The sequence below is a fragment of the Bactrocera oleae genome, chromosome 2, assembly GCF_042242935.1.
Source record: "Bactrocera oleae isolate idBacOlea1 chromosome 2, idBacOlea1, whole genome shotgun sequence".
Lineage (NCBI taxonomy): Eukaryota > Metazoa > Arthropoda > Insecta > Diptera > Tephritidae > Bactrocera > Bactrocera oleae.
Genome location: NC_091536.1, coordinates 9,517,420 through 9,545,294, shown reverse-complemented (window position 1 = coordinate 9,545,294; position 27,875 = coordinate 9,517,420). Strand labels below are relative to the sequence as shown.

Genomic DNA, 27,875 nt, shown 5'->3' with positions numbered 1-27,875 from the left:
TAATTGTTAAGATTATTTATTTATAATACTATATAATATTATGATACATATTTTTTTTACATTTTAAAACCGTAGCAGTGTGATTCATCGGCATACACTTAATTTAATTGAGCTTAACTAAGCTTTAACATAGTAAATATGTATATGCTATCTGCAAGAAAGTCAAAGCTTTCTTCTTCGGCTTTATGAGTTATTTACTGGCAAGCTTGCAAAATTAGAGCTTTTACCCAATTTCAGTGGTGCTTCTAAAAGATAGAGCTTTACAAAAAAGCTTTATTACTTATTTGGCCGGTTGAAATTTTAACAAAACAAAATTAATTTATAGTAAAAATATATGCATACAAATGTATCTGCTATTTTTTCGTAATTTTAATAATAATTTAATGTTAAAAAATGTATTCAAATATTACTATACATACTATATATAGAGACTATTTATTGTAAGCGAGCAGCAAAAGAACGCTCAACTCAGCTTTTTTCAATTTCACCAAACTTACAGAAAATATAATAGTCAAGTTTGCATTGATGCTCTACTTGCAACCGCTTATTTTAGCGTTTATTCTTCTACTGCTAGCTTACAAAACAATATTTTTATAATAAGAAACATATTTTAGTAGATAGAAAAAATAAAAATCAGCTTCCAATTACATATTTTTTAAGTGCGACTATAGACATTAAAATTATTTTCTAGTAATTAAAATACTAATTTTCTAAACTATTATTTCCCTTATTTACTTTTATCTACATGCGTATAAATTTTATATATCCTTTATTACTTATTTAATCCTTAGAGAAGAAATTTTGTACAATTTTTTTACATTTGCAAAATGCCAAATAGTTACTTTAATCACAGTTTAGACAGCTTCGAAATGTTGGCCAATGCGTTTAATATGTTAATATTACGTATATTTTATGTTGTTACAGCAGAAAATGTTAATAAATTCATTAACATTCTCAGGCCTATGCAATTCAAATGAAGGCATTTGTCAAAACCGCCATTTTCTCAAGTTGCCCCTCTTTTATATGGTACATACTTCTATTTCTAGTGCTCAATGTCCTTCATAAGGAATAACGAAATAGCGCCAATAATTCCGCATACACCCATTATGCTCATTGGTAGCAGTGGGTCCACGTGTTCCTGTAAGGACCAAGGAAAAATTAAGAACAAAATTATATAAAACCAAATTAGTATTAGGAAAAATTTTAAAGTATTATATATTAAGACTTGATACATTTTTTTTTAACTTTGTACTCCTTAAGGGTGATACCATACTGGAAAGAAGAGTGACAGCACTTAGATTTCTAAGTTCAAAACAGTCAAAACGGTAGCTTTTTAACTTTACTTCGTACCGTAATTGTTCCCAATTTTTTAATAGGAAATATTGTACACGAATAGTTTTTCTAATGATAGAACATTAAAAACTGATTATTTAGCCTTAAAAATTGTCAAAATATTATATTTTGATTAAAAACTATAAAGTACGGAAATAATTATATCACAGCGTTATCTAGCGTACAGGTGAAAAATAATATCGAAATCAACAAAATAGTTTGAGAAGTAAGCTATGTAAAGGAAAATTCATGGTAAATTTAAATTAGTGCAGCTTTCATTCGAAAAACTTTAGAGAGTGGCGGATCGAACAGTTAAAGAGTATACATAACATAGCCTGGTATAAACAGGTTGAAGCTAAGTATGTAATTTTTTGCCTAATCACTGAGTCACAGCAACTTGATATATTATAGTATACCAACTGCATTAGAATGCCGGGAACACATTTAACAATTTCCATGAAGATGTCTCTATCCGTCACGTCACGTCATTCTGATCATTTATTTATATACCATATATATATATAATCAATGATAACTCACCAAAAGCCACATATATGGTACTAACATCAAAGCAGTACCGGCTGCCAGATTGCCCATGCCCACTCCAAAGTTCCGCACAACCGTTGGATACTGCATGGCGGTGTATGATGGAATAATGGCATTGTTGGCACCAATAACGCATTTTGCTGAAAGAGATAAATTTTTATGTATATACATATATATTTGAATAATGTTGGAAAATTTGTATAGTTTTTTTTCCGAAACACAACTTACCAATTATTGCCATCGCTACCACCGCCGTTTGGTTATCATCCCCGCTTGGTACAAGATTTGTGGCTAAGCAACAAATTCCGGGCACTAGCATATATGCTATCAGACTACGCCGCAAACCCACTTTCAACACCACAAAAATGCTCACACAAACAGAGACCGCTTCAATTGCGCCGGCGACGATCTGTATTAAAAATATAATTAATAAAATAAAAATTATTTTGATTCTATGAGAAATCAGAAACAAGGCAATGCAATAAATTTTAGGTACTTGCATATAATGTGACTCAAAATATTAATACTTTCACGGATTATTATAGCCTTCTAATGCATATCTATAGGTCATTTAGACCCTTTATGATATTTTACGAAAAAAGATCTAAATTATATATTAAAATATTTTTCAGAAACATTTAATAAAGGAAACCCAAAATAAGCTCACTATTATTTGGAAATATCACTTTTTAATAAACATTTTAACCTAATCTAATGTACACCCGTTGCTTTATCTCAACAGAGGTTAAAGTTATCTGATAAAATTTTTTGCAGAAAATTTCTGCAAGGGTTGACATATCTATGATCATCATTTATGAGACCTTAGTTAGGGGCATAAAATGTAACAAAGTTAGTATTTAGAATCTTTAAAAATGTCCATACAATATGGGATCACTTGACTTCTTCTTAGTTTTGTCTACGTATTCTACTATGAAGAAGCATGTTTTGTAACAGGTTGGCATACATGTTCCTTGGCATCCAAGGAGCGTTGGTAATGCAGATGGGCTCTGATTCCGCCCACTTCCACGCCCATAAATCGCCATTAAACAAAATCAATTAAATAGCTATAACTAAGCTCCACAATAAGCCACAATACTGTTATTTGGTATACAGGATCACATTTGCAAAGGGCATCCGCAGTTTTAATTTTTTTTTTTAAGTAGACGTGGTCCTGCCCCTAAATAAGTTTAATGTACATATCTCCTTAACCATTCAAGCTATAACAATCAAATTCTCTCGGAGCAAATCTTTTTGGTATTCCTACCGATCCTTTGAAAATTGGTCAATAAGGATTGTAACCAGGTAACTAGTATTGCGTAAAAGGGTTTAATATAACCCTTATGAGTGATAGAAGGGCTAAACTTTACCGAAAATGTATTAAGTAAAGGCAAGATCAGCAACTAAATTTTTATATATTAGATCGAATAATCAAACTGCACACGATTGAAAACTTAGTTAATTAATTAATAGAATTTCTCGCAGTACGTGTGGTACTTATTCGCAATTCCTTTAATTGCCCTCTTCTAACTCACCGTATTTAAATAGATATCACCACCCAAATTGCTCAAATGTAAGGTCAAACCATAGTAGACGATAATCAAAGTCAACCAGACAATCAAATTCAGACAAGTTGTGCGCCAATAAAAACGATTAAAGACCACCTTTAATGGATTATCATGAATATTGGGTATAGCTTCGGTAGCGCTGGCGATTGTCGTTTCAATGCTGTGAGCATCCCCTTCAGCCACCGTCATAAATGCTGGTAGTGTGTGTTGTTGTTGTGTTTGTATGTTCGTCAGCTGACCTTTGTCCGTAGCTGATCCATTGATGGGCTTTGGTATTGGTGCCGGTGCTGCAGCTTCAAGTGTCTTCTTATAGTTTGGCGGCAGTGTGCGTTGATTGAGCTCGGCAGCACGTTCTACTAGTGCATATAAATCATTGAGACGCCCTTGTGCGAGTAGCCAACGTGGCGACTCTGGCATGCAGTACCTGGCATGTATAAGAAATAGAGAATTGAATGATTAAATGAGGAATAATACATGTGAGAGTATATTTGTAAGTTAAAAAGCGGTAATCAGTGGAAGGGATAAGGTGAAATAAATGGTAAGGAAACCACTAAATCAGGTGATCAGGTATCAGGCTGCTACCAGAAGTTATCGGCGATGTAACTAAGTCTACGCCACAACAGATACGCTAATTTGATGAAGACGATCTGCGCAGGAGGCCAGAAAATATGGGCTTTGCCAAAGCAACTCTTAGTGAGAACAGGTAACAGGTTACACACTAAGTAAGATGATCAAAAGTTAGTCTTCTTATATTACGATCTAACCCTCTTCGATCTCTCATCTTGAGAAGTTAAAGAAAATATGAGAACTTTAGTGTCGCGTTTCTTACGTGAAGTAGAGATCCGGTATCCGCTAAGAGCCAGAGAAAAATTTAAAGACATGAATTTTGTTACACAACATCGAGAGATACAACTACTATAATAGCTCTTCCGCTTGCTTTGGAGATCTCGCTGCAGTCTCTTTGCAGGCTGCAAGAGAGTTTTTACTTATTCGGATCTTCTGCTTACAAGTAATTTAAATCAAGTCGGAACATATAGAAAATGCTGACATCTTAACTTTATTTCTTTATGCTATCGTCGTTACAAAAACAAATATTACTATTAAAACATTAATTTACCAGCGGGTAGAGTTCTCAATGCTTTACTAGGATTTGTACGATTGTGAACGGTTTGTTTGACACCAAACCAGAGACGAGTACAATCAGCACAGAATTAGAGAAGATCTTCGTACTTCGTACACACATGTCCACCGATATTTATAGCAGTTCAACGGAATTTAAAATACCGTAACTTTCAATATGAATAAACAAAGATAATAATAAAGAGAAATGAATGATTAAAAGAGATGACAAATATAAAACTTAGATAAAACAGTATTGCCAGATCAGATTTGACATTATTAGAAAATAAACTTAAACTAATGTAAATAATCCTAAGCAACTACTATGTGCGTAACATTACGGAATAATACTGCCTTAAGGGCGTGAGATTATTTTAGTATATTTATCGTTTCTATATAAAGGTAAGTAATTTTTTGGTTGGCTTAAAATACCAGAAAAGAAAATATTGCTCTTTTCTCCCTCTCGATTATTAAAATACGTTTTTCGCACTCACAAATTACTGAAATATTTTCTGAAAGATTATTGTGCAAATTTCTCATCCATCATAGGAATTTTATATCACGCTCCACTACGCCTCTGTAATAAAAGACTGTAAGTACTGCTCTAGCTCTAGTTTTTCAACAACAAAAATTATCAGGGAGTACTGTCATTAAAAAGAAAACAACAACAATAGCAAAAACAAATTGAAGCTGTTTATCATATGATTTGATTCTGGTTAAGAGAGCGCATACAAAATCCTCTTCAATTTACTGATACATATGTACGTACATGGATTCAATAGTATCTTGGAAAAATATATCAAGCATAAGCATTTAAAGGGGTTTCATAAGTCGATAGTACCAAAAGATGCGAACAAAGCACAAAATGATAAACCAAATAAGCAGATATACCGCAAACAAAATATGTAGAAATGCTTATACTCATATGCATAGGTATCCCTATATGCAATCAAATCTTGCGGGAAATTCTAGAATTCATGTGAAAACAGTAAAATAAACAAGTAAGGAAGGGCTAAGTTCGGATGTAACCGAACATTTTATACTCTCGCAAAGTCAAATGGTATACTCGTTTGAGATTTCTTTGTGGATTGACTGATATTTTCGGTAGAAGGTCAACTATAGGCACTGGGGTCCACCTATTTAGTACTTAGGGTTTGAACAGTTTTGGTTCGATTTAGACAATTTTTGGCCGCAAGGTGGCATACTTTAATTGCATTATTCACGCAAAGTTTTACCCCGATATAATCATTGTTACCTGATTTGCATAGTGGAAAGTGAAAGAATCAGATGGAATTGAAAATGGTGTTACATGGGAAGAAAGCGTGGTTGTAGTCCGATTTCGCACTATGGCATAGAAACATGAAAAGAACGTTATGCACCGAATTTGGTTGAAATCGGTTGAGCAGATCTCAAGATATGGGTTTTCACCTAGAAGTGGGCTGTGCCACGCCCACTGACTAATTTTGAACGCGGTTTCTATAAAGCCAATTTATACAATCTCAGAGATAAAACTTAATGTCTCTGGCGTGTTTAGTGCTTGATTTATCGCGCTTTTAGTAGTTTTTAACAGTACCGTTATATGGGGAGTGAGCGGAGTTGCCACCCGATTTCAACTATTTTCACACCGTCAATAGAAGTGCTAAAAAATTTGCTTCTAGTGAATTTTGTTATTATAGCGTTAGCGGTTTAGGAGATATGCACATTAAACCTATTAGAGGCGGGACCACGCCCACTTAAAAAAAAAAGTTTTAACTGCAGATGCCCCTCCCTAATGTGATCCTGTGTACCAAATAACAGTCTTGTACCTTATTGCGGAGCTTAGTTATAGCAAGTTATTTGTTTTTGAGTAATGGCGTTTTGTGGGCGTGGCAGTGGTCCGATTACGCCCATCTGCAATACCAACCGTCTCACGGTGCCAAGAAACATGTCTACCAAGTTTCATAAAGATATCTCAATTTTTACTCAAGTTAGAGCTTGCACGGACGGACGGACGGACGGACGGACAGACAGTCACCCGGATTTCAACTCGTCTCTTCATCCTGATCATTTATATATATATAACCCTATATATAACTCGATTAGTTTTAAGTGATACAAACAACCGTTAGGTGAACAAAACTATTATACTCTGTAGCAACAGGTTGCGAGAGTATAAAAAGAAAAACGAATGCGAAGGCAAAATGTCACTGGATTGCTGAAATCATTATAAGTATGAGTAAAGCAAACCGTACATCAGTAGGGGCGGCATAAGGCATCATTGTTGCTGACGACCCTGATTGAGGTGAAATGAAATTGATTTTAATTTCAATAAAATGATTTTCGTTGCATAAACCAAAGGGTCGATTGTAAGGAATGTGAAGGGAAATGTCAACATGAATTACTTACATACATACATACATACCATGTGAATGCATGAATACTTAATGGGCACATTCCAAGTTAGTCAAGTGTATAAAAAAGGTTAAAATGGTTGACGATAAGGTTAGCTTAATAAAAAATAAGTGGCCTATGAGTATGCGACTTGAGGGTGCGGTATACATAGAAATTAATTTTGCATTAACAGGATAACAATACTTAATCGCAATAATAATGGTTTCATTTTGATTGCCCACATTTTTGGTATGCATGTCTGAATTCTATTGACTGCCCTTAAATGCTTGGAAAAAAATTTATAACCGCTTAGTTTTCACTATATTCATGCTCTGTAAACTACATATATACCATATATACCACTGAGATCCAAAAGTAAAGTGAAAATATTTAAAATTTCCTGCCATCAGGAAGGGTGATACATTTTATTTCTAGGTTGGTAGGACTGTCTATAAACCTTCCAAAGCATCCATCTGTTTGTCAAAAGATTTGTTTAATTCCCAGTTCCACGTGTTTTTGCAAACAACCAAAAGAGAAATTTTCAATTTTTACAATGTTTGATTTCGTTAAGCAAATAACTTGCATCAAATTTTGTTTGCGGAACGAATATTCTTATGCGGACACTTAAAAAATGTTGCGGAAGGCCTTTGGATATCAAACTATGGCACAAAAAACGTTTGCAAGTGGTACAACGAGTTCAAAGCGAGCCAAGAACGCTTCAAAGGCCGACAAGGGCCTTGTCCCAAAAATCAAAGATTTGGTGTTTGGAAATCGTCGATTCACTACAAGAGACCTTTCTGTTAGTGTTGGATTATGATTTTGAAGAATGTTTTGTGTGTCAAATGCGTCACGTCTTGATTTGGTGCCGAAATCACGTTAATGCTTCACAGCAGACAGCATATTCTGAATGGATCTGATTTCTTTAGAACTGACAGTCTTGAGATCAATTTCTTCCTTGCTTAAAAGAGCTTACCGCTCTCAATTCATCATCCATTTGGAAATTAGAATATGATATGTTGTCAGTTTTACGAACTACTTAGACGTACATTACTTCGGTGCTTAGAAACCAAAAATGCTGGTGCTCCTTGTGCAACCCCCCTTTTTATATCATTAAATTTGTGTGGCCACTTCACTTACCAAATCGGCAATAAGCATAACCAAGGTAGCGAAATCACCAATTGTAGATTGTGCCAGTCGCGTACAAAATATGCTATGACAGCCATGAGAATATACGAAATCGGAACTGGTAAAATATTTAAGATGCCCGTTATGGTGCGCCATTTGCCAGAAACCAACTCAACGACGAGAACGAAACTAACTACAGTCACAGTCATGGAGGCGAAACCGGCAAGCATACGCACCGACATGAACATAGCCAAATTGGCGGAGTAAGCTACTAAGGTGCCTGTAGCGAAAAAAAAACATTATTATTTTAAAATCGGTCTATGAAAATTCCATAAGCTTTACTTACCAGACACAATTTGTACCAAAACGAAACCCATCAGCGTATGCTTGCGACCAAAACGATCGGAGATCCAGCCGCTCGAAACACTGCCGACCGCTGCGCCGGCCAAGAAACACATTTCTACCACACTCACCAACTGCTCACGAGTGCAAACCAAGCCGAACTCTTCAATTACCGAGCGTGCGCTACCATCTTCACGGGAGAATTCAAAATTGGTACATGGTATAAGTTGTGCGGAGTCAGCGGTGCCAGCGGTGCCAGCGGATTCAGGTAACAGCGAATAATTCAAATTTAGTATAGAACAAGCGCCAGCAGGTTGGCTTAGATTTCTCCACAGCGACACATCCATATCGGGTGCGGTGTCAGGGCGTGCACACCAGTAGTCCTTGGCGATGGTCTAGTTGGGTGATGTAATATAATATATTTATATAAGTAGTAATTTTAGTTGAACATATATATAAGTAAATAATTGTTAAACATATTTATATAAACACCATGATATAGGTGTTGCTACAGCCTCAATTTAAAATTATTGTATTTTCATAGTCGTCAATTTGATTTATGGCTTTTCACGGACTATTGTTGCGGAAAGAATTTCTGCTACAAATAATAGTCAATTATACATAATTACGAGGTTAGTTTTAGATGTCAAGTTGCCTATGAAGAGTAGGTGCTGCAACCTGAAATGTTTTTGTTTTACATGGTTAACCAACTTTTCTAAAATTAATCAATAAATCTGACAGAAAATCTGTGAAACAATTTTTTTAAATGTATGTATGTATATATTAGGTTGTGGCTCTTTCCCAATCGGAACTTTTTGTGAATCACAATAGAGACCTTTGTGGTCTCAAACCCTAAATATTTCTCGACAGTGAAGTCGTTATTAGATAAATAAATAAATTTTTCTTTTTTACAAGAAATACTAACAACTCGCTGTATTCAATACCTTTATATAACTTTAAAATTGTTCGATTCAGATATTCCGTTCAAAAAATATCACGACTTTAAAAATGTAAGTGTTAAAAAAAGCACATGGTGAACGGCGACTCGTTCGGCTAGGCTGCAACATAATATGCGATATACTTGTAGGATGTCCATACGAAGCGGACGTGTGCGGAATGGAATATAAATAATATCAAAAGTTTGATATTCATATCTCTTAGTCTATATGAGATTTTCTTCCCCCAAGTGGGGTGGTAAATGAAGTGATCTGCTAGTCTTCATATAAATAACTTTTCTTTAGAATATACCATATAAACTTAATGGATCTACCCGGTCACCCTCGTACAAAGATACATACAATTATATCACAACTTGTTATAAATTTTAGCATTCTACAAATACAAATCGACCAGCTGGATGGAAATTTCAGTAGCATTAAGTTGGCGTACTCTAAAAAAATTCATTCACATGTCAAACTCTAGCTTAGATGCACGCTGAACTGCCAACGTTAGTTAAAGTATGACAAACATTTCAAGTGCACATAGACAGTCAACTAAATTCGTTGATAAATTTATGCATGGTATTACTAATATATATAATAATGAATATAATTAAAGCTGTTTGAGATAAAATTAAAACAAAAACACATGTGTACTCACAAATGGCAAGAACGTGACCCGTTGAGCACAATAGGTATTTACAATTAGTTTAGTATAGATAAACAAAGCAAATAATTAACAAAAACTAGCACCAATTTTCCTAGCTGACATTGACATTTCGCACTGTAGTGCATATAGCGGACATAGCGCTAACATCGATTTAACAGCGCTGTAGAAGTGGCTCGCACTTGTACCAAACGGTTTTATCTGATTTCGGTGTTCGTGTAAACAAAAGAGTTTGTGTTGAAGCGAGAAGTTCAGAGTGCAAAGCAATATTCTACCCTGATATGAGAAATGAAGTTTTGCTAGAAGAATTCGTTCTCAAGGAAAACTGGTGTTAATCATTCGAGATATTAGAATAATGAAGTGTAGCAAACTGATGAAGTGAGAATATAATAATAATCTCACTGGATAACTAGTTGGATCTGTGAGTATTACTTAATATTTTTGAATACAATAATTTATTGTATATGCATCATTAAAATTCACTAGATTTTATAAATTAATTTGTCGTTGTTATCGAAACTCTGAGTCAGTCATAACCTATGTAACTGAGATTGGGATTAGTTCATTTCTTTATAAGTAAATTGTTTAGATATAATATTAAAATATATATTAATAATTATTGAGCTTATTAGAATCTAGAAAAGGTATTTGTTGGTTTCTGATAACTGGAGTGCGATATATGAAAAGCTGTTTCTATTAAAATTTTGTATATGTAACAAAGAGTTCTCCAATAAATCTCGCTACATATCAATATTGCATTAACAATTTGCTTAGGTTAACTATCCCAACAGTTACAATTCTTATTAAAAATATCTACAATAAAAATGCTTCTTAAATCTGTTTAGTCTGATGCCCAAATTATAATAATTTGTTTACCTTAATAATTATATTGAATAAGAGTTTTAATTTAAGTGGCAAGTTTGACCGAAAAATAATTTCTTTCTATACCTATTTAGTTTGCTGCTGATAATGTAATAATTTCTTGATCTTAACACATTAATTGTTTATCACCACAAACAAATTGAATGAACATTTTCTTTATTCATGTGGCAACCCTTTTTAAAAATATTTTAAACTATAATATTTTCTAATATATATAAATAGGATTCGTGGTTTTGCCGAAAATCGAGATAAGCCGTTTTTAACCCCTAAGAATAAAATTTTTTCTTTAATTTTCAATACTTTATCCTTTTATCCTTTCCAGTGGGTTTCATCTTAATATAAATTTTTTTCTAACTTTTTACCATTTTTAAAGGCTTTTGCACTGGTCTATAACCGTTTGGTTTGAAAATGAACTGTTCTGAAATATAATTTTTTTTTAAATTTATTAAGACTTTTAGGATTGCTATCAATAATCAAGTTGTTTCAAAAATGTTTGCACCGATTGCAAATTAATGTTGTTTATGTAAATAATTCCATTGCTCTGCTTATACAATTACAGTTAACCTCATTAAGGCGACTACAATTAAACTTACCCGAAGGTGCATGCTATTCAACTTCAATTGGAGTGTGTAACTGAACTAGATATTAAATTCATATTTATATATTTGAAGTAATTGTAACCACACACGCATATCCGTCCCAACTGACTGGAAATGGCAAAATACCAGTTCAAAGTCAAAGCGAAAAGCCAAGCGCGGTAAGTAACGCAATCAAATACAAAGTGAGCGAAAACAAGCTTAAAAGCAATATAAAATAGCAATTAACCGCTTTACAGCCATGACCATTACAAACGGCCATACAAGCTGTGAGCTTACAACGTCACTGGGTCTGACAGACAACTTTTACTTGCTTTTTCAAAAACAACTATTACAAAAAGTCACTTTCATTTGGAGCAGCCGTAATGAGTTTGCCGTTAACACTAACTTGAACTTGAAATGCTTCCGAAAAAACAACACGTAAGCATTTAATAAACTACAACAACAAGAAAAAGGAAAATAGTCAATAAAAAGCAATACTTACGGTATTACTTCATCACAATGAATGATCAACTGCAACTTGACACTAGCGCCGGTTACTCATACGCACCACCTGACTTGCCTTACATACACACACACACACACACACATACATATCTGTATTAATACATATATGCAGTTGTAAAACGCTCAGTCGTTTGTCGAAAAAAAATTTAGTATTTAAAATAAAATAGTTTACACAAACACACGTCTTTAATTGCGGTTAATAACCTGCTGACAACTTAATTACAGCAACAACACCAAGTAATATCTCAACTACATAAATTTACAGCGCTTGGCGTTCAGCTATTTGTATTTGTCAGATATAAATCAAAATGTGTAACAGCAACAACAAAACAGCGACAGTTGTCACAAAACTTGGCGGCAATATGCTCGGTGAAGAAGATTTCGTGAGACGTGGAATCAGAAATTATGATAACATTGGACTCTGATAACGTCATGAACTAGCACAATTTTTAGATTAAGAAGAAAACCCGTTAACTTCGGGTTTTAATGTTGAATTTGTTCGGTCAGTTAGAAAGACAGCTATAAGCTATATATATATAGCGTTATCTTGGACAATAATCTACGTCGAATTTCGTGATATTTTGTCAGTTTGTATGGCAGATATACCCTATAGTAGTGCCATATCGGCGATTACGACAAATAAGCAGTTTCTTGGAATGAAGAGGATGTGTGCAAAATTTTAGATGGATATCTCGAAAACTGAGTGGCTAGTTCGCGTATATACAGTTCGCACGTACTCAAAATTGTGGAATTTCAGAGACTGCCTAGGCGGAGGATTCGGAGATTGTCTAAACAGTTGGGTTACAAAAAACTATATGGAGGCTAATTTTCTCTAAAAATTAGCCAAAATTTTAAATCGGGTTAAACTCTGTTAAAAGGTAGTATGGTTTAGAGTTTATGTGGATACTTATGTAATATGCTGATATACAAACTATATACCTATCTATACATATTTAAGATTGTAAAATAAACAGGAACGCGAATTGTGACGAAACATAATTCCGTTACAACTTAGTATATAGAACATTGCCATAGAGAAGGTTAAACGAATATTTTCCCAGACTGTTCTTTGTATTATTGGGATTGTTTTGCTACCTAAATAAAAAGTAAAAAGACATACTTAAATTCATTGTCATGTCGTTAAATTAAATGCCATATTTACTACATCTCAGGTAATTTCTTTTCAAATTTCATTCATTAATACAACTGCTTCAAGAGTATACGTTGTTGAGACAATAATTTTATTATCATTAATTACTATCACATCCACGTGCCTAGTCCGCTTTTATTGATTTTCGGAAATTGTTTGTTATGTTAGTTCAAATGTTTTACTACCCATACTTAGTTGGGGATTTATACAAAAAAAAAAAAACAGTGAAATGGAAGCAGACCTTGAAATATACATAGTAGTACTTATTGCTTTGACTAAACCGAAGCGAAATAATTTTCTTGATATTCTATTTAATTTTTAAAAAGAAAAAAAATTATGAACCACCCTGTATTGAGTTAATAGTACAATACATGCACGCAAAAGTATTTTTTATTCTTTTAAGTTTGTTTTACTATTTTTTTGGCTTTTGGTAATTTTGTTTGATATTATTCTATATTTGAGTTTTACCTCTTTGATTACCATGGCATGGTTTTTCGCATATTTACATAAACTTTGTGGCTTTTGTGTCAATAATTTATTATCCAAAATGTAATGAGTGTTGGTAAGCCTTCGCAAAATTATTAAATGGGTACACATTAATGATTATCTGCGTTTTCGTAATTTTTTGTAACTGATATTCTCTACTAACACAAAGTTTTGCTTTTTTGGTGGCAAGCACTACAAGCAACTACTGAATGGCCTTTACTACTTTTTCTATACGCAAAGCATTGGCGGAGATGGAATCTATTTTGGAGGGTTTATATATTACTAGATTTGTATACGCGAAAGTGCTTTCCTCGGGTTTTTATTTCTTTATAACGTAGTTAATAACTTAGTCTACAAAATGTTCAGTGTTGATGAACGGTACATGTGGGAATAATCTAAACTCTGACATTTCTAAAATCAAAAATTACACGTTACCGATTTTTTATAGATTCTATATTATTGAAAGCAAGTCATATCTTTCTTTTAAATTTATTTCTGATTTGTACATTAGGATGGCTCTTATGTGTAGGAATTACTGTCTTCTATGAAAAAGTATAATAAAAATTAATACAATCTGCATGACATTTGAAAATTGTGTTATTTGCAAAAAAAAGAAGTATTTTAAGCAGAGTTGCCACCCCGTTAAAAATACTTTTTAATTTTCTCCTTGAGTTTAACATCAATATTGTAATATTCAATTCACTTTATTGAATAGAAGTTTTTAAGCAGGTGCTTAAGCTTTTTAAAAGTATTTTTAACTGTAAGTCATATTAAACCGCTTAAGCTTTATGATAATTAATAAAATTATATTTGTACTATGAATTTTTATCAGTAAAAAATTCTAATCAGGTGGCAGCCCTCCCGAAAGATTTTAATTGACGTTCCATTTGTCAGTTTGATAATTTTTTTATTCCCAATAATCGAACAAATGGCAACCATATAACTTAATTTTTGTGCTAAAAATATTTCATCGAAAAATTTCAAAAAAAAAAAAATAAAAATATCTTCCCTTGAAAATAAAATTTTATTTTTTCAATCACTTTGCAAGCTTAATTTAATATTTATGGATTTATTTATATTTTCTTGGCATCCCCTTCGCGCTCCGCCTTAGTGCAATCGATTATAATATATGTATTAATTCAATTGCCACTATGAATTATTGCTTTGAAGTGTTAGAATTTTAATTGGAGCTCGTACAAATTCGCGCACATTAACAAAATATGCACTTAACAAATATTTACTCAAAATGCAAACAAATATTAAAATATCACTACATGCAATTAATGCAATTCAACTAAAGCCTGTATTTACACAGCACTTAAAAAAATAAGTGCATATTAAAATGCGATTTATTAAAAAAACAAATAATCGAAAAAAATTAAAGTGGTTTTACTGGTGTTACGTCACTCACTTTTGCAAGCAAAAGCTACAATTTTTACATATATACACATATATATGTAGGTATGTACTATATGTATTTATAATATACGAGTGTTATATAATTCACTCACTTGAAAGACGTAGCAGAAAATATGCATGGTGGAGGCACCTTGAAAGGCGGACAGCAAGCAACACCAAAACGCCTGCCAACGACCGTTTTCACCAAGCATGCGCGCCAACGCCTCACCTTGTAACCGCTCGAGTGCCTCGTCGACGTCCACATAACGGTCATCCTGCTGCTGTTGCGCTGCTAATATTTCTACTTTCGATTGTGTAAGTTGCTGCGATGCTTTTGCGTCACCATTCGCCGCCGCTGAGCCAACGCCAAGGAAGGCAACGCGTTCCTCGTCGCCAGACGCTGACATTTTTGGCAGTTTGTCGTGCAATTTGTGCATACCGAGGTGTTAATTACAGAAAATGTCGCGATTGCGCAGTTACAGTAATAAGAACCGTTACCAAACGCGTCTTAGAGATGAAAACAACTGTGCTCCGGGTGGCAATTGTGAAATGTTGCAACTGAATTTCATAGCAAATTCTCGAAATGAATATTTGTATAGGTTACACAGACACTGATACATATGTTTATCTATAAAGTATGCATATATGTATTTATGTTTATTTATAAACATATTTACATCTTTACATATGTATGTATACGTGTAATTTATTAGGCAGCAAATCTACAATCACTTTTTCGTAATTAAACATAAGGCAATTGCAACATTAACAACAACAATAATAGAAACAACAACAACAAACGCCACAATCACATGCAACAATAATAAAAATAATAGAAAAGTAAACAATAGCAACAAATTAACAAGTACAATAAAATCGCAGCATTTAATATAAGTACTTCAACACCTGGTCTGCTACAGCAACAAAAAAAATCTGCTACAACAAAAAGCATAATAAACATTAACAAAAAAACACAAATACAACAACTACTCACAGTGCAGCGCTGCAGTACGGCGTTTATAGAAAAAATACTATCTCCCTACCACGAGTCTCTATTACACCACACACACACATAAATATATATGTCTATCTGTTTCGGTGCCACAGTGCCACCAATAGTGTATGTGTGTGTCTATCACTTCATATTCTAGTTCCATTTATTGTACTTATTTCTTTAAGCTAAGCTGTGAGTTCATTCATAATTGTTGTTGTTGTATTTTTTAAAAAAAATTTTATAAATCTAATTCTAATGCGAAAAAAACTTAACGTTATTCATTTACTCAATTACTCTTATTTTTTGCTTTCAGGCTTTATTCTGCGTAGAGTCTTGGTCTCAGACAATTTTCTATGCGTCATAATATAATATTTTATGCATAGAGAGGCTGCTTTAGTCACGTGAGTGCACTGAAAAAATCGGTTTGGATTTTTGAGATTTAATTCTAATATCTCATGAACTAGAGACAATACTCCAATTTTTTTTTTATCATTTCCGGTACTGCTTCTGTCAAAAATCTTCACCTTCTACCGGCTTAACATAATTAATTGTTTTTATCTCACGAGAAATTTACTTCCAGTTAGAAAATGTTTTTGAAGTGAGTAAAAACCGGCACAAGTTTTCTTGTATTAAAATAGATCAATTCCTTGAAGCTTCACATCAAATTACGGCACTTACAATAAAATTTCGGTGGTTTAATATCTCCGTTTAACCATTAAAGTGAAATCTCAATGACCGTTACCAATGAAAACATTTTATGCTCTGGCAACTTGCAAGGATCCAAGCAAGGAAAATACCTTCAGGTGTTAGAAAAACTTTATATTAAAAAAAAGTTTGTGAAAGAATTTAACATTCATTATTTGACGAAACACCTGAATAAATTACATTTCAATTTGGTATCTTCTTGACTTATATTAAAGATCACAGACTCATTTAGTTTTATAACTATAATTTACTTCCCGTCAGCGAAAATTATATTAAAATCATCCTCAAATAAGACATATCTGACATAAACCAAAGCGAAGAGCCTAAATTTAATATAAAAGGGATAAAGGCAAAACGTCAAGCAGAGAATCGGAATTCATTATATTAGAGACATGAGGTTTAGACCAAGGACAAGACCAAATCCATTCGTATTCAGCGCTAAACCATGTATATAATTTTATAATTTTAATGAATAATTATCCACTTAATTTCATGAACATGTTATACATTTTGACCACCTTAACGGTTTAAAGTTAGCTGGAAAGTTGAAAATCAAAATACAGGGTATATTGGGTGTATTCATTGATGCTTGATTTGTGTACTGGAAAATGAAAGAATCAGAGAGAATTTAAAGTTGTGTTATATGAGAAGTAGGCGTGGTTGTAGTCCGATTTTTGCACTGTAGCATAGTAAAATCATAATGGTGTTAACTACCGAGTTTGGTTGAAATTTGTCGTCCGGAGATATGTGATTTCACTTAAAGATGGGCCGTGCCACGCCTACAGTTCCTATAAAGCTCTCTTTTACCATCCGTGATGTAAATTTTAATATATCTGAGGATTTATTCGGTGTAAATCTAGGTGATATAGCTTAAATGACTTGGCAATTATATACATTAAACCTATTAGGGGTGCACGTTAATTTTCATAAAAGCTCACAGGTGTGCCTCGGTACTGCAATTCGTTGTACCGTATTACAATTTTGTATCATTATCTTTGGCTTAGATGGCAATTTATAGGCTTTTGATTCACGACGTTTTGTACGCGTGGCTGTGGTTCGGGGAAGGTACAGACAGTCACGCGATTAGTTTTAGGTGAAGCAAATAATCATTAGACGAACAAAACTATTTTGTAGCAATATGTTGCAAGAGTTTAATAATGGTACATTTGTTGTCCTAGATCCAAAAAAGTTGGAGCAATTTTTTTGTTTTGGACGAAGTTGTCGAAGTTTTTATGATCACTCAATATTTATTAAGAATTCAGAATTTTTTTTATTTTCCAATCTATGGGTTCGAACAAGTTCATTAAATTCGGGCTTTTTGTGGACTAGTATTATTTAAGTTGAAAAGAAAACATTCTTTTAAATTAAAAGGAATGGTTGATCCCAATTACTAGACTGCGATATTACTGAAGCTAAAAGTTATCATAATATCATCTCAAGATAATCAATAATTTTTTAACCTATAGTATTCAAATTTGTTTCCACAAGTGTTTTGCAAGCTTTCATTCTAAGGGAGAAGTGCGGTATGCATTTATAAATATATGCTAAAAAAATATTCAACAATAATAAATTAAAAATAAATTTACACATAAATAACAAATAAATGTTTCAAATCGTATAATATCGTATCGTATATAATTAAGGAGCAATATATCAAATTTGCAGGTGATTTTTGTAGTTCAACTTTAAGCAACGGACGTAGTTCAATCTACAAAGAATATGTTATATTTATGTACTTATTTTTAAATCTCTTGACTAAGATTAACTTAATTAACCCATACTGTATTAGTATGCGAAAATTAAAGTACTAACGAAACAGAGCATTTTACTTATCGATGTATGCTTTGGGAAAATAATGAGGCTTTCAAGTCAATTGTGTCTGTAAGAAATACTGAGAGCCTTTGATATCACTTTGTGTTAATCACTCGAGTATATTTATTCTCACTTACCATTCGCATTTAAATGGTCGACCGTAGTTGACTGCTTAGATAGTATAACATATTTTGTAGGAGGGTGTGCTTTAACTTGACTTAAGTAGAAGTGTTGTATTGGCCAAGAACAAATCCACAACCTGAGATTATATTATAAAATATGAGATAACAATATTCTTAAAATATTATTATAATTGCATAGTAATTTATTGTAAAGTTATTGAAGTAGCGACAAGTAAATTGTAAGTAACGCCAACCAATTACAATTAGAGAATAAAGAATATGGTAAATATACATATACACTCATTAATTTCGCAACGTGTATTTTTTTCCTATCTTTCTTTAGAATTTCATAGTTAAGTCTTTAATTGAAAAGTTTACACTTCTTTCGAAAGTTTGATTTGTGATTAGGAGGTATTCAGCATTAAATTATAATATAGAAATTTATTTGTGAAAGTAATTGTAAATAGGTTTGAATTCTTCTTATGAAATATAATATGCCGATGTTTTCAAGTTAAGCTTATTGACTCGCATAAAATCAATAAACGTGACCTGCTTGATAGAAAAATATTCTGCTGTAAAATGCCACCATTTCGTTTTAAAATCAGCTTCAGTCTTAAAAATCTGTCACTTAAGATATGTAAGATTTGAAACAGAAAAGGAAAATTTGAAACATTATATAGTTGAAGATTTGTTGAATTTTTTTTACTAACAAATTGCAAACGGATTGCGAATTCTTCCAATTTTTTTACGACAGAAATTTTTGTAAAATTTTTATAAAATGTGTCAAAAACTGTGGGACAAGTTCGCGTATATGCAGACGCACACACTGACTAAATCGACTCATTACAGTATTATCTTAAGAAAGTGGCAACCTTTTCACTTTCTTTGTCTATAGATTTTAATAATTTACATAAATAGTTATAAAGTGAATAATTTTAAAATAAAACAGTAAGGAAGGGCTAAGTTTGGGTGTAACCAAAGATTTTATATTACATCTCGCAATTTGAAAAGTTCAAAGACGAAGAAATACTTCAAGATAGTTTGTCCCAAATATTTTTATTAAAATGAAGTGTATTAACTCAATTGAGATATTTTCGATAAAACTCAACGGAAGAGGCTAAATTTAAGGTATACGCAAGAAAACTACAACCGGAGAATAGGAATTCAGTATATTATTATATGATGTGAGCTTTGCACTAAGACCAATAACATTAACGCAGAATGTCTAATAGACTTTATTTCAAAGAAAAATTGTCTTCTTAAATTTATTAAAATATCACACATTTTGAACAACATAAACACATTAAAGTTAGAGCGCGTATTTTGGGGCTATGATAGGATATGGACTGATTGCATTGACCTTTGCCACTACAAAAGTACATATTATATATGGTACTCTGGAATATGTTTCTATACAATTTTGTGAAGATAATTCACGCATTGATCGACATTTTTGGCTCAAAGTCTGCCGAATTAACGAAAATCCTTATATACAGTATATGGGGGCTAGGGTAATTTGTGGTCTGATTTCACATATTTTCGGCATTAAACTAAAGTATATCTAATGTTATACGTTAAGTAAATTTTGCTAATATATCTTACATATTGATCGATATCTACGATATAAAGTGAACCGGAAGTTTGAGATTCTTATATTAGGTATATGGGAGCTAAGGGTAGTATTGACCCGATTTGAGTAATTTTTAAATTTCCAAATATATTATTACAAGAAAAAAATTGTCCTCCAAGTTTCATTAAGGCTCCTCCACATATTTACCAATATATAAGGTGCCAAGTCAACCGAATATTCGAAACAATCCTCAGCCAGTTTGGTTAATATAGCCTCAGAGATTTTTGAGATATATACATTAAATCTATTAAGAGGCAGTTACGTCCACTTTTAAAAACTTTTCGGGGCTCAAGTGACCCTCACTTCCGCGATCCCCTGCATTCATATCTCAATTTAGAGCTTAGCTATAGCTCTTTATGATATATGTTTTTGCTTGGCGTATTGTGTGCTTTGCAATGATCCGCTTACGCTCATCTACAATAATGTCATCTCGATATGTTGGTCATAGGTTGGTAGGAAATACGTGTTTTCTTTTAATATACAGGTTACAGCCTACACAGCCAGACAAACGAACAGACAGTCCCCCTACTTTCAGCTCGTCATTCTGATCATGATGATACAAATAACCGTTAAGTGAACAAAACTATTATACTCTGTAGCAGCAGAGTATAAAAAGACTACATGATTCAAAGATTAAAATTTCAAATTAAGTTACTTAAGTCTTCATGTACTTATGCCTTATATGATAATAACTATGTATATTATTATTAACTGTAATTATATTACCTTGAAAGACATTTGCATGTTCAGTGAAGCGTCTTCAAGTACTTAATAAGTAATAAGCAAAGAATTCTTTAAAAGTATATGCAAATAATATTGCACTTGTGTCAACTAATTTACTTACTTATATATGCGAACATGCATATAACTCCGATCATAAAATGCTCACATCAATTCTTGATTAGCGTGATCAAGCACTGCATGAGTTTATATGTCATCATCGCGTAATTTCGTTACATCACTAATGGTTGTTGTTGTGCGCATTTAACCCAATAATAATCTGGCAAAACATGCTTGCTACAACGGCACGCGACCGCAAATCATTTGTTGCAAAAAAGCCAACAACAACAACACCAATAAATAGAGGCGTCGGTTAACTGCACAAGTGTTGTTGTTGTTGTTATTGTTTTATTGTACTGTTAAAAACAAAATATCTGCTAGTTAGTGAGACCTGAAACGTTTCAGGCGTGCAAGTAAATGAGCTTTACGCTTTATTAGCTTTAAACTTTTATTTTCTCTCAATTTCTCAAATGTAAATTTTATTTATTTATTTATAATTATATGCTCGTCTGAGTTTTGTAATTTCGAATGTACTTCACACTTGCGGAAATAAAGTTTCAACAAATTTCGCTTTACTTCACTTAATTGCTGCGCTATCAAACGGCACTTCACATGCACCGATATTCTCACGCCATTTTTTTAAAATTGCCACTAAACTCACCGGTTTGCAATGGTTTAATTATGTCATTAAGTTAAGTGTTAAAATTATGTTGATCACACTTGCTTGACAATCTGATGATCATACTGATAAGTATCGCAATTTATTGACGTGACATTTTTACGAAGTTTGCTTAAAATGTAAAGAGATAATTTTAAACATTCTAAAATACAATATAATCAGATAATTCTAAACAGCATGAAGCGACGTGAATGGTCGAAGGGGTTGTTTATTTCGCTATTGTCTGTAATACCTTTGAGTTGATATTGAGTAGTATTTTGGTGAAAAATATTCAACAAAATAACCGTTTAATTGAAGGGTTCTTTCGCGATTAGTTAAATCCATACAAAATTCACTAATTTTGTCTAAGGGTTATTTTTATAAATGGAAAACTATTAGGAATGACAGAAATTTTTTTAGTTCAGCTCAAGCAAACGTTGTTTACCCTACTGGCTAAACGACACTAACTTTTATGGCAGATCGCCTGCAAAGCAACAATATAACCGGAGTACTTTACATATATTATTTACTGACGCTATGTGGGGAGAAAAATATCTGACTAAACCTGAGTAAGCCCTAGGAAATTACAACTCACTTTACGATATATCTTTGCATTCGCTCTAGCCGAATTGATGCAAGACGAGTTACTCTCATATTGGCCAAATAACTAACCGATTGTTGGTTTCGAACCTATAGGCCATACCTCGTTTATCAGCATAGCCTAACTTGACATTCTCTCAAGGGATCCAGGAGTTTCCTATAGGTTGTTCGCACTTCGATATGACAATTTTCTAATTTATATATCCGTTAAGTCACAAAATGATCTTATAGCTCTCGTCAAAGAAATCAATTAAATGATTAACACTGTCTAATCCTTTAGTTTTTGAAATTAAATACCTCTTTTCTGCTACCATAAACAAACAAAAGAAAATTAATAAGCTATATGATATTGTTAATTACGATGGGTGTGGCTATGTCGTTTTAATATAGTTCAGAATAGCCTGATTCTGGCTTTCATAATATTCAGAAGTCTTTTTCTCGTACTCATGTCAACTAAAAGTATAACCTGACCTGACGGTTTCTCCGGATGTCCAACTCGTCTTGTCATCATCATCACATTTATCGATATGCATATAAGTCTATATCTATTTCGATTAGTTTTAGGTGATACAAATAACCGTTAGATAAACAAAATGGGTCCTTGAACTAACTGTCTACCATAAATTTCGGTAGATTTAATAAAAACTTCGTGATATTTCTTCTTTATTTTTTTTTTCAGATTAGTCTGTTGATTGCTTGAAAGGAGAGGTCGCAAGAACATCTAATCGCCTGTGGTCTCACTTTAGACATTATTACTCCTTTTCTATGTACTTCCTATGCTTACATATATTATCCTTATAGTATTACGCACGGCAAATAGGACTAGTAGGACTCTTCTGTGCGAACCATAATTCAAAACATATAAGAGATTTTTTGACAGCTCTTTTAAGACTTATGTCTTTCTTTGCTAGGATTTGAAAGATATTTTTGGAATAACAACTTCGAAATTAATCTTACAGAGTACGAATAGATTTATCAAGTTTGAATTTTACTTCACTGATATTTATTTAAATAACTGTATATGTATATCTGCCATATATATCATATATATTAAAAACCAATTACTTTTTCATATGTCCGATTTAATTGATCTTAATAGTTCAACGTGTGATGACAATATAAAATATTACCGTGCTACTCATACGTTTTTCGCTTGTGAATCACGTTAGAAATGAAACGAGTTTCCGTAAGCCGGCTAACATACATACATACCTACTTTCGAATAATTATTATGTATAATTTTTTTTTTGAGGACAACGACCTTCCTTAGCGTTACCGGTAACAAGTTGTAATGAGTAAAGAATAATTATAAATAACTTTCACGTTCTCTTGAATGAATTCTAAAATATCTTTTCTGCCTAGGTAATTTAATAATTTTGTATAAAAATATATTGGCAAGATTAAGCTAATAACCGACTTTCTCATACAAATCATTGAACACTATATCACTCAATAATTTTTTCAAGTTCAACGCACCTACGTTTAAGTTTTATAAAATTTTAGTTGAGAGTTCGTATATAGCTTATATAGATTTCTAATGAGCGAAACAAATGTCATTTCAGTGTAAAAAAAATGCAGGTTTAAAAATACATACACCAGATAATTTAAAATAATAAAAACTTGTTTTTGTATTCATAAATTTTTTTTTATACTTCTGTTATCGAATTACATTTGGTTTCTGTGCTTTTGAATGACTTTGATAAAACAATTTCAGTACAAATGTCAGTAAGAGTACCTCGATTCGAGTTGTGTATGTATATATAAAGTTTGAGATAGTCATAGGGTGTATAATGAATTCGTTGAAATGTCGAATTTTTTATTTCGTAGACTGATACTGTCAAAATATAATTTAACGTGTGGTTTTAACCCAGCCACACCTCGGTTTTTGTTTAACCACGACCAGATGCACCGAAAATGGATAACACCGAGGATAAGGTGACGAAAGTCCAATTGAATGCGCGTGAGGTAGTACAGGCAATATATACATACATAAGAACATTTCAAAATACCAGTGCAGAGTTTGTGTCTCGACGATTGAAAGATGCGCTGACATAAGTACATACTTAATATCAAATGGGGACTATTTTGAAGGCGGCAGCAATATTGTAGACGAATGAATAAACATATATTTTTTCATTAAATGAAAATACCCCCTTTTTTGAACACAATTGATATATATTTGGTCACTGGTGGAGTTATCAAGTATAAGCAATCAATGGTAAGGACTCATGATCACGGATACGGTCAGTCACCATCATTTATTATGAAGAACTATAAACGTGGTGAGATAACTGAAGAAGTTGTTTATACCTGCTTATCGCGGTTTCAATAGCACAATCGATCTCTACTAGCTATGAATATTTCTTAAGACTCCATATCACTCCATTTTGTGACCTTACATTTGCCAACTTTACTTTAGATCAAATATAACCGATCAACGATTTTGTATAGATTTGAAAATATTAGGAATTAAATTAAAGACAGAATTCATCAGGAAGTATTATATGTTAGCAGTTCGTTGTAATTGTAATTCACAGCTGCAAACACTTGCGAAACTGTTTTGTTTTTACGGAAATAAGATATTTATGTAAGAGCAAAAAAGCTGTTCACTATTTAAATACTATCTGATTTAATTTCAACAACTGTGTGTTTTGCGCAGTAGCTTTTACATACACATACATATATTTAGAAGTTGTTAACATACCCATGGGTACCAACAGGCATACACACCCTAAATAATTGCCATCGAAAAGGAGTAACTCACAAGTGCTCTTTTGGCATTGTATCTCATGATTGATGGCAATTAACAAGTTAAGGTGCATTAACTGGTTCCTCACCTGTGCAAAAAACAAAAAAAAAAATACAAATAAATTTCCTTATGTTTTCGAACAGAATGCGCTCAATTCATTCATTCATGTCGATATGCCACATATGTTTTTATGTAAGTATATATATGTTTGTATACATGCACCTATAGATGGTTTGTTTCCCGAGTGCTTTGCACAGTGCCAAGCTTTTAAATGATCCTTTTATGGCTTTTTACTGCGATCACGTTTATATGAATATACACGTACAATAGTTGTGGCAACCACTTATTTGCTATGTATTTGATCTGATTGCAAGTTATTTAAATATTTGAAATTTGCAGAAGTTAATATTTGCTCCATTTAAATATAATATAATATTTAATATACCTAGATACATACCACTTATTTATGTGCTATTTAATTGCTAATAATTTTAATTGAAGGAATTCAAATAATTCATTGGGTGTGTCAGAGTTATAAGGTGGGAAATTGCATAGGCAAACAAGTGATCAATACAGTATGGAAATATTTATATTGTACTGGTTGTTAACCCTGGTGGTGGATATTATACTTTTTTTAATTGATTGTATATTTATTATATTTATATCGTTGTAGTGAAAGTGGGTTTAAAATCAGTCTGTGAAATAGAGTTGGACGAATGTTTATAAAAACCATGACAAAAATGTCTCTTTGCCTGCTATAGGTAAGCGGAAGCCATATCTAGAAGGTTGTAACCGCGTTGCATTTATAAAATGAATAAAAGAATTGAGAAAGGTAATGTCTTCTTCTTCTTCATTAATGGCTGAGAAGAAAGTACAACCATACGTTATTTTGTTTAGTAATGATTTTTTATATATATTAGAATAAAATAAACAAGAGTCATGTGCAATATGGATACGCGACCTGGGAAATCGTAAAAGTTCAGATTAATTTTTAAATTACCAAAATGGCGTTGTTCGGGAATGTTTTCAAAAAGTTGCACACCAAACCCACGATAGTGGTATTTTTGTAACTGAAATGAGCTCGGACGTCATTACACTGAGCTCTGCTATTAGATACCGATAATAAAGATTTTTTAACTTTTGTAACTGCTTTGGTAGCACGAGCACAAAAGACATTTGTTTAAAAAATATTTCCCAGTTTTGACAAGTACCATCATTGTTGGTAAGTTACTTTTAGGTGAGTATTCTCTTGAAATCTGGTTACAGGAAAATGCCGCTGGGAGCTGGATTACAAAAATACAGTGGATGCAGAAGCAACTCGAAACTTATTTAATACTATCCATGGTTTTTTGTACTTTGTGGCAAGGTCATTGTCTTAATGAATGGAGTAATATCCTAAAATCATGACATTGCCGACTTTTTCGTTCTTACATTTGCAATCCACTCGAATGATTGTCGATTAGATTCCCCGGTGAAATGAAGAAGCCATGTTTAATCAATTGTTATTATATTTGTTGGAATCAAGCACCGAAACAGATATATGTAATATTTTTCAGATATTCAAAGAAACGTTACAGATGTGTCCACCATGTTCCTTTGATATCTCTAAAGTGTCATTTATTTCGATAAACTTAATTTTACAGTAATCCAAAATCATTATACCCTGAACAGGGTAAATTAATTTGTCGCGATAAATTTAAGATCCAGATGAAAACGTTGGACGTCCTATAAAATATATATATATAAATTATCGGCTGGCTCTGCTGAGTCGATTTAGCCACGTCGTTTTGTCCGTCTGTCGGAAAATCACTGAGTTCTCTTTGGTACGCATATGCATGGAATTTAAGAACATAAATGGTTTGCAAATGTTTGCTGGCACTTTGTCTGACGCAGTGCCTGTTTAAAATTCATTAAGCCAGTTTTTGCTATCGACAATATTTATTCGGCAAGAAATAGAGTTTTATTAACACTCAAACTTTTTAATCAACTATTTCAACCATAAAGGCTCATACTTAAGTATTCCAAATACTACTTTCAAATGTTAATGTACGTATGTAAATTTATTTCATAGCAGTAAAAAAATAAAATAAGATATTTGTAGACATAGGCTCGACAAGGTTAAGCACGCAAATTTTTCCTTTTAGTAAAACGAGTAGCTAAGTAGATGCATTTAATGCAAAAGACTAGCGTGGAGCCTTCATATATTTTACATTAACTGCAACTATTAAAGTTGGTACGAGTTTTATAGTTGAATAGTTGAAAAAGTTGTATGTTTCCACTAATTATCGTTTTTTGCCTTTATTAGCCATACAAATGCATTCAAATGGCCCATCTCAAGTACATACCGTACATGACTCTGCTTGTGGTAACTTAATGTGGTCAAGGGTATTCGTCCATAATCTTAGTTTACAAAGTAAACTTCAGTATAAGTTATTGGCGAGACGTCGATTCTCTTGTCTGATTATTCAAAGTCTTGCTTATTACTGATGGGTTTATTGCTACGAGCGTGAACATTTTTGTAGGTGAATGTTGACCAAGGTAAGTTTTCTGCGCATGAGCTTATCATATATGATAATATTTTTGAAATACAGTTATTTTTTATTTCATTTTCTAGATAAGGAAAAAAATTAATTTTCATTGAAAATTATCTTTTAAAATGTTGAAAAGATCGCGCGTACTCAGGGTATAACCCGAATATATATCCATAATTTATCAAAAGGATTACTCTACGTCTTTATTTTCAGCTCTAAAATTATTTAAGCCGTGTCTTTACCATTTTTCTTATCTATACATTAGTTGAAT

General features: G+C 32.6%; 1 protein-coding gene and 1 long non-coding RNA gene across 3 annotated transcripts in view; one reads left to right on the top strand and one right to left on the bottom strand.

Annotated features, from left to right (window-relative positions):
• Positions 1-27,875, bottom strand: part of LOC106622894 (organic cation transporter protein) — a 33,836-nt gene continuing 5,961 nt past the window's right edge. Inside the window, exons 1-7 of one of the 2 annotated variants that reach the window (XM_036373086.2) lie at positions 15,137-15,553; positions 8,404-8,794; positions 8,070-8,337; positions 3,411-3,867; positions 2,107-2,287; positions 1,873-2,018; positions 1-1,138 (exon numbers count right to left, since the gene is read on the bottom strand). In XM_036373086.2, coding sequence (XP_036228979.2) covers positions 1,043-1,138; positions 1,873-2,018; positions 2,107-2,287; positions 3,411-3,867; positions 8,070-8,337; positions 8,404-8,794; positions 15,137-15,460 — 1,863 coding nt within the window. In that variant the 5' untranslated portion in view covers positions 15,461-15,553 and the 3' untranslated portion in view covers positions 1-1,042. Of the gene's footprint in view, positions 1,139-1,872; positions 2,019-2,106; positions 2,288-3,410; positions 3,868-8,069; positions 8,338-8,403; positions 8,795-15,136; positions 15,554-27,875 lie in introns of those variants that run through there. The other variant, XM_036373084.2, reaches the window with a different exon arrangement.
• Positions 10,114-12,070, top strand: LOC138857084 (uncharacterized). The gene is made up of 3 exons (XR_011396042.1): positions 10,114-10,425; positions 11,446-11,643; positions 11,722-12,070. It is a non-coding gene; the product is annotated as an uncharacterized lncRNA (long non-coding RNA).